General features: G+C 53.6%; 1 protein-coding gene across 5 annotated transcripts; it reads left to right on the forward strand.

Annotated features, from left to right (window-relative positions):
• Positions 1–654: 654 nt before the first annotated feature.
• On the forward strand, positions 655–8078 carry KLHDC8A (kelch domain containing 8A). Of its 5 annotated transcripts, XM_066361943.1 has the most exons (8): positions 655–670; positions 864–952; positions 1299–1419; positions 2220–2393; positions 5030–5194; positions 5426–5641; positions 6230–6331; positions 7011–8078. In XM_066361943.1, the coding sequence occupies exons 3-8, from the start codon at positions 1377–1379 to the stop codon at positions 7202–7204; spliced, it is 894 nt and encodes a 297-aa protein (XP_066218040.1). In that variant the 5' UTR covers positions 655–670; positions 864–952; positions 1299–1376; the 3' UTR covers positions 7205–8078. The 5 variants fall into 5 exon arrangements, with proteins under 5 accessions (XP_066218040.1, XP_066218041.1, XP_066218037.1 ...); XM_066361944.1 differs by lacking the exons at positions 655–670; positions 864–952 and adding an exon at positions 1026–1088; XM_066361940.1 differs by lacking the exons at positions 655–670; positions 864–952 and adding an exon at positions 1070–1088 and having other exon boundaries at positions 1789–2393.
• Positions 8079–8348: the final 270 nt, after the last annotated feature.

An 8348-nucleotide genomic window follows, 5' to 3' on the forward strand; every position in this document is an offset into this window, starting at 1 on the left:
TTTACTATACAATTCTATTTATGTAACACACTATATACTTCTCTATAACATTTTTGAGATGACAAAATTATGGAAGTGGAAAACAGACCAGTGGTTGCCAGGGGTTGGAGAGAAGGGTAGGAGAGAAGTAGGTGCGGCTATAAAAGGGTAACAGGCCCAGTCATTGTGATGAAGGAAATGTCCTGTATCTCCACTGATCAATTTCCATATCCTGGTTCTGATACTGTATTATAAGTATTGCAAGATATTAACATGGAGGAAAATGTGTAAAGGGTCTTATTTCTTACAACTGCATGTGACTCTACAATTTGTCTCAAAATCAAAGGTTAATTAAAATAATAGATGGAAACTGAGGCTCAGCGTCATTAAATAATTTCAGAACCAAAATTCAAACCCAGGTCTATCAGACTCCAAAGTTTGAGTGTTTCTAGACTCGGCTATATTCAAGTAGGAAGAGGACTCCATAGGCCTTGCAGTCCATCAAAGCAGGTGGCCATGGATGTCATGAGCAGCTTTGTTACTGGGGACTACTGTTATGAAAAGGCTACTAGAGAGTGACTTCAAAGAGTTAATTGGCAAGCCCTGTGGGTTGGTGCTGAGGGCCAAGGTTGAATAACCTGGTTTCCCCTTTTCAAGGTGTGTGAAGAAGGGGACCTGGGAAAGACAGCATGTGAGTGTGTCCAAGTTGGTGTCTATGGTTGTGTGTCCATATAACGATGCATCTGTCAATTTCTCCGTGGATATGTCTCTTTGGGAGGGTGGGGAGAGGTGATGTGTAAGTTATGCATATGTGTGCCGTTCGGTGTATACTGTTTTGAATGCGCTGTCAGGTCTGTGTAGGTCCCATCACTTGTTTCTATTAGGTTAAACCATTTGATAACAGCTCTCCCAAAGCAAAGCTGACTATGGAGCCAGCCTGTCGCGAACTGGGTCTGCACTGTAGATAAACTGGGTAATTGGACTCTCCGCCTCCTCATCCAAAACAAACATTCACAAACCGCCCACCCCCACACTGGAAGGAGACTGCTTGCCGCCGTCATCTGGGTACTTGGTTCTAGTGCCCCGCTATCCCTGACCCTGTAGACAAGGTGAGCGACCCCTTCCCTCCCCCGCGCACCCAGCTCTGCCAGGGCTTATATAAAAAGGTCACAGCTGCTCTGCCGCGGGGTGCACGAGGATTCCTGCACAGGTGCGGCGGTTGAGGGTGCGTGGAGCGGGCTGCCTGGCCTCCTCCCCCGCAGCCGCCCCCTTTCTTCTTCCTGCTGCTCATTTATTCTCTTCCTCTGCACGTCTGACAGTGGGGTGCGGACTGGGGAAGGACGGAGCACCTATCCCTTGCGCCCCACGCCGCCGGGCGGGGGCTCCGGCTCCCGGTGATGAGCTGTCTGCGCCTCGCGCCACCCTGCTCCGCCAGGCTGGGTAAGTGGCGCGGGGGCGGGGAAGGGAGACAGCGAGGAGGGGGAGACGGGAAATGGTGGGAGGCGTGGACGCCGAAAGGTGTTAACTCTTTGCGTAGCCGGGAGGCAGCCAGGCACCCGGAAGGGGAGAAAGCCCCAGCCCCACCCCGCACGCCCCCGTACCCCGCGCCCCCGCAGGTTTCCAACCGGCTGGTGGGGAGGGGTGGAGGACAAAGCATTAAAGGGCGTGATGCCGCCAAAGGGTGGCGCCCTCGGCCGCGGCGTCCTCCCCTTAAAGTTGGCGAGGGGCTGGGAGCCCGACTCGCCGCCGGCGCCAGGAGGCGAGGACGCCTGGCACGACCGCCCTTGACTCGCCGCGTTCCTCCCTCAGGGCCCGGCGTGGATGCCACGGGACTACTGAGTCTTGAGGGACCGTGAAGCGCTGGCCCGCGTTGGGGTCTTTGCCGGGGTCGGGCGGGAACCCGCGGACGGGTGTGGGATGGAGGCGGCGAGAGGTAGCACGAAGTAGCCGGTGCCTTCGCCCCCTACCCCCACTCCTGGGGCTCGCACCTCTGTCCCGGCCCTGGAGCTCCGCGGCGGGAGGAGATCCCGGGGCTGCCATGGAGGTGCCCAACGTCAAGGACTTCCAGTGGAAGCGCCTGGCGCCACTGCCCAGCCGCCGGGTCTACTGCTCCCTGCTGGAGACTGGGGGGCAGGTCTATGCCATTGGGGGCTGTGACGACAACGGCATCCCCAGGGACTGCTTTGAGGTCTACTCCCCTGAGGCCGACCATTGGACCGCCCTACCCCCCCTGCCCACAGCCCGGGCTGGGGTGGCCGTCACCGCCCTGGGGAAGAGGATCATGGTGATCGGGGGTGTGGGCACCAATCAGCTGCCCCTGAAGGTTGTGGAGATGTACAACATCGATGAGGGCAAGTGGAAGAAGAGGAGTGTGCTGCGCGAGGCGGCCATGGGCATTTCCGTCACAGCCAAAGGCAAGTGGGGCAAGAGCCAAGGGTGGGAGGAGAGAACGGAGTGGGGAGAGGAGGGGGAAAGGGATGGGAGTCAGCACTGAGTTGGAACCCACTATTACATTCCTGATTCCATCAGACCCTTGCAATAAACACAAAACTAGAGACCCAGTGGCCTTGTTTTACAGATGGGAAACTGAGACTCAGCAAGTGAGTGTCTAGTAATTCCATATGGTGCCAGATCTCCACTTCACCAGGCTCCTCCCAACAAAATGGGCAGGCTGGGCCAGAGAGGAGAGCTGGAGGTTAGTTCAATGGCTCTGCAGACCTCTTCACTCAGCAGAGTGATGGAGCCTGCCACCCACAACACCGCATCCCCTGAAACTGCCTTGCACCCATCACCACCTCCAGACACATATTTGGGTTCCCGGAATGGGTGTTCACACCATCATTGCCCCATCACCGAGCCCCACTGAGGGAGCTTTGAGACCTGATTCCAGGGCCCTCTCCCCACCCTCAAGGTCTCCCTCTGTCTCCTAGTCTCTGGCATACTGATAAGGGTTGTGCTCCTGCAGCATCTTGCACATTTTGAGTTCTCAGGGCATGCGTGTGCTTTTATGATTCTCATTTCACTTTCTCCAAGCCCCTACTTTCCTTCTCTTCTGGCCTGGAACAACCCAGAGCATAGAGGGGGCTCCAAAAGTTCTTTTGCTCATACACAAAGGGTTTTATGGGAAATGGTCCAGTAGGAATTAGGAGACCCTAAATTTAGACAGGTTTCATGAATGGGATATAACCTTCCCTCCCTCTCTTGAAAAATCATCCAGCTTCCTGCTGGGTCTACTACAGAGCAGGAACCACTATCCCCTGAGCACCTACTCTGTCCCTGGCACAAATCTAGGTCCCCCGGAGGGAGGAAAGAAAATGCAGAAGATCTGGTCTCTGCCTTCAGAAACGCAGGTCTCACTAAGGTGACCAGATCTTCAGGGCAGAATGGTCAGTGACACCTCCACAAACTCCCAGTAAGAAGGATGGAGGGCATGAAGCCCATGGGGAAATAGAGAGGGGAGAGGACTCCCCAGACCTCAATAAATGGTGCTAAGAGATTAAAAACTAACATTTACTTAGTTCTTACCATAAGCATTATATATATATATATATATATATATATATATATATATATATATATATTAACCTCTTTGTTCCGCACAGCTTGTCTGATGAGGTAAGTGTGATTCTCATTTTAGAGAGAAGTAGTGGGAGGCCCAGAGAGGTTAAAAAGCTTGCCCAGGGTTGCACAGTAAGTGATGATCGAGTCTATGGCATTGAATGGGTTTGTCAATTAATTTAATTAGCATTTGTGTGCCTGCATGTCAGGCATTTTACCAGATTCTGGGGTCACAGATTAACAAATCCTCAAGGACCTACAATCCTTTGGAAGAAACAAAGATTATTTCAGTAACGTATGGTGACTGGAGTGAGGCAGCTATCATGGGAAGCATTGAGCCAGTGCCCTCAGCCCAGCCTTGACGTTCAGGGACACCCAGGTGAATCTTAAAGAATGAATGAAGGGGACTGGAGGATTCCCGACAGGTGTTGCAGCTGGGAGAGGTGGAGGTTGTATAAGGTAAATTCATTAGCTGGTCCCATCTCCCAGCCTCAGGCTAGGGCTTGGATTCCCCCCCCCCCCACCCCCAGCAATAGCAATATTGAAAAGTAGAAGGAAATATCCCTGAACTACTCATGAAAAACAAAGGCTTCATAGAACCAGAAGTGGTGAGGACTGACTACTGGGAGGTGGGAGTGGGCCCTTGGAAAATAGAGAGCCCGTGGGTACTGGGAGGTACTGGGGTGAGGCCCAGGGATGCGTGGATGCCTTGCCCATCCTCTCTGGTGCAGTGGCAGGGAAGCACCTTGGAAAGCCACCTGTCACCAAGAGCAGTAGAGCATGAAGGAGAACTGCTCTTCTCAGAGTGCTCAGCTCGCTGCTGGGCAGGATTTCTTGAAGGGGCTAGTTTTCCCTCCTCTAGTCCTCACCCGTATTCAGCCCTAGCCCTAACCCATTTAGTGCAGGGTGCCCCCTGGAGCCCACTAGCTTCCCAGCATGTGAAGAAGGATGGCATTCTCCCAGGGGGGTGGCAGAAAATGAAAGAGCCAACAGCAGCTCAGTGTCCCACAAGGCCAGTGACAGCAGGGCTGACCTCATTTCCAAAGGCTCCTGCTAGGTCTAAAGAGTTCCAGTCTCACAATGCCACTACTGGGGGTTTCAGACTAATGTCCCTTTTGCATCCTCCCTGGCTGCTCAGGAAGGAGGAGAATGGAGGGGACAAGACCTGCAGAGGATTGTCCAGGTCTTTCTCCATTGCAGTTTGCTCCTGTGTGAGGCTTAGTGTTTTGGGCTTCACCAAGGGCTGGACACCAAGGAAGGCTAAGGCATGTAGGCCTGACATGGCTTCAAGAAGAAGGGACTTTTAAATGTCACCTCCACCTCGCTGACATATGCATGGCTCACTCTGACAGAGCAGCGATTGGGAACCTGAACTTGCTTCAGTGTTCAAGGGGTGAACAGAGCCTGGCTCTGATAGTGATGAGTACCAATGGGCCTCGTCTCACGGTGTCTGTGTGCTGAGCCGGGGGTTGCACGTGCCCTTTCTCTTTAGATTACCGAGTGTACGCGGCTGGTGGGATGGGCCTGGACCTCCGTCCACACAACCACCTTCAACACTATGACATGCTCAAGGACATGTGGGTGTCACTAGCACCTATGCCCACCCCGAGATATGCTGCCACCTCCTTCCTTCGCGGTTCCAAGATCTATGTGCTGGGTAAGGACAGGTTGTGTGTCCCACACTGGCCCATCCTTCCCTCCCTTGGGTCAGTTCCCACAGGAAGCAATGCCTGTGTATTGAGCATCTCCTTGTCCCTAGGGGGGAAAGCATGCTGCACCATCCCTTAGGTTGCTTCTGTATGATCAGGTAACAGTCAGAAAGGGAAATCCAGTCCCTGTCCTCAGGGGCTTATCTGCTGCCCAACCCCCACCCGGCTCTGGTCTCCAGGAGGACGACAGTCCAAGTATGCAGTCAACGCCTTCGAGGTCTTTGACACTGAGACTCGCTCCTGGACCAAGTTCCCCAACATCCCCTGTAAACGGGCCTTCTCCAGCTTTGTGACCCTGGACGACCGCTTGTACAGCCTGGGAGGCCTGCGGCAGGGTCGGCTCTACCGGCAGCCCAAGTTCCTCCGGACCATGGATGTGTTTGACATGGAACAGGGTGAGCCATCCGCCTCTGGCTGGCTCCTCCCACCATACTTCTGTGCTCAGCTTACCTAGGGCCACTTACCCAGCTGGGTGAACCTTGCAGAAGTCCAAACACCCCTCTCCATACAGAGATACTCTTGGGTCCAAATTCCTTCATCTGTACAGGGCTCCCTTTGGTGGGTTGATTGTTTTTACCAAAGCCCCTTTCACCCATCGTCTCTCCTTACAATACCCGGCAGGACCAGGTAAGGGAGGACTTTCTCCTGCTCTTACTCACAGGGAAACAGAAGGAACCTGAGCCCTATGCTCACTGCCTCTAGTTAGCTTTTCTCCAGCTTAGAGCCTGTGAGAACAGAAGTAGAACAGGTCATTTGTTGTAGGGGATTCTAGTTCCTAGGACTGAGCAAACACGGCAGAGGGTAGAAGCCACAAAGAGTGTCATTCAAATAGCAGGAGGTGTTGTGTACGTCCTGAGCACAAGGGATAGATGAGTGGGGACACTGCCTAGGGGGAGAGCTGTTTGGGGCTCAGTGTGTTCAGGGGTGCCGGGGTAGCATCTGATGCTCTCTGTGTGTGTCCTGCCATCATCCGTGGACTATAGGGGGATGGCTGAAGATGGAAAGCTCATTCTTCCTCAAGAAACGGCGGGCAGACTTCGTGGCTGGCTCTCTCAGTGGACGGGTCATAGTGGCCGGAGGACTTGGTAAGGATGGAGCTTCCAGACTGGTACTGTGTTTCTGGTGCTTGGTGGATCGTTTGTACTCTGCACAAGCGGGAGATGGTACTGGCTTCTTGCACACTGTCTACTACAGTGGTACCTTGAGATACGAACAGACCAATATACGAATTTTTTAAGATAGAAGCTGCGACTCGGTCCGTATTTTTGTTCGAGATCCGAGCGAAATTCCGAGATGCGAGTCGTGATTCGGGAAGCTGCCGCTAGTTGGCGTGTTGGCGCGTGGATCCAGTATCGGCAGTTTGATATACGAGTTAACTGACTTATGAGCTTGGTTACAGAACAAATTAAATTCGTATCTCAAGGTACCACTGTACTTCATTCCAAAGAATTTAAAACACTCCCTCTCTCCTAGCCTGGGCCCTGGATGGAGTCTTTCTGTGGGCCGCCTTTTAGCACAAGGCAGGAGGGAGGCGATAGTGGCTAGAAACTTTTGCTAAAAGCAGGATGTCAAGGAGAGAAAACTTACTTGTGAAAAGACAGAAAGTAGGAGGGACAGAGTGGCTGTCTGACCAAAGCCCAGGGTGGGGAGGAGCAGCCAGAGAAGGTGAGGTTGCTTGTCTGCTGGTGGGAACGAGGGAGGTGGGGTGACTGCAAGGCATGAATTGGTGGCTGGACTCCTTTGTAAGTTCTGGTTCCCTTTCAGGGAACCAGCCCACTGTCCTGGAGACTGCAGAGGCCTTCCACCCAGGGAAGAACAAGTGGGAGGTGCTCCCGGCCATGCCCACCCCCCGCTGCGCCTGCTCCAGCATTGTTGTCAAGAACTGCCTCCTGGCTGTGGGGGGCGTCAACCAGGGTCTGAGCAACGCGGTGGAAGCTCTGTGTGTCTCTGACTCCTAGCTGCCCGAGGCCCAGTGTCTTTGCCCTGGACCAGCTCACCCGACTCTTGACAAGAGGAATGGCCTTGTCAAAGCAGTTCGGGCTACTTCCCAGATGCCAGCTTCTGTCAGCAGCCAGTGGGGCCAGGCTCTGGGGCTTAGGTGACCTCCCTCCACCTCCTAGCCCTACCAATCTTCAGAAACTGTAAGAAGTCCCAATGACCACCAGCCCCTGGTTGGAGTTCAGTGGACCTCTAGGGAGAGTCCTCACTCACTGCTCAGGCAGAGAAATGCACAGGAGTATCTGCTGCCTGCCCCTCTGTGAGTTCCACCTCTCCCCGTCTCCAGGGGCGTCTGACCCAGAGGATGAGCTGCTGCCACTGTCCTTTCCCCAGCTCTCAGCTAGTTTGAGGATCTCTTAAGTGGACACTGGAGAAGGGTTGGGGGTTCTCAAATGCCTCTCCTCTCCCTTGGTTGACATCCTTTCTCCGTTTGGTGGTCAATGGTGAGCCTTCCCTGGACCTCATCTACTCAGCAAGAATTGACCTTAGAGCTAGAGGCAGCTGAATCGGAGGGGAAGTCGTGGACGGATCCATGTGGGCAGCCTTGGCCCGGGAGGACCCCTGGCTCTCCACAGTCCTTGATGGGAATGTGACGGAGCAGAAGGAGCAGACTCCCAGCCCAGGCTCTGTTCCTCATCCCTCTCCTTACTCTGTTTCTCCTTCTGCCACCCCTGCTGACCGGAGGCCAGCCCTGGTCAGCTTTAGTCACCAATAGCCCCAGAGCGTTTCTGTGTGAAACTTCATTTACACTGTGGCGTCAAAATCCACAAAGGATGGATTGGTTGCACTCTCGTTAGCAGCAGAAGCACAATGATTAAAATCTATATTCCTATCTTCTCTGGCATCTTGGTGCAGGGATGGGGTGGATGGTGTCTTGATGGTTAGAGAGGACCCCATGAAGCGGTCCCTCTGATATTCTCAGGCTAAATAGGGTCCTTTGGAGGGGCTTCCACTTCCAAACTACCACTCCCCCGACCAGTCACCTCAGTTCTAGTAAAACAGCATCGTTTCTTTCATTCTTGAAAGAGTTGAAACTTACTGCGTGTGCTAAGAAAAGGTGCATTCAGTAAATGACTTCAGGTAACGCCTCACATCTAACCTCTC

This window comes from Saccopteryx leptura, chromosome 2 (assembly GCF_036850995.1).
Source record: "Saccopteryx leptura isolate mSacLep1 chromosome 2, mSacLep1_pri_phased_curated, whole genome shotgun sequence".
Lineage (NCBI taxonomy): Eukaryota > Metazoa > Chordata > Mammalia > Chiroptera > Emballonuridae > Saccopteryx > Saccopteryx leptura.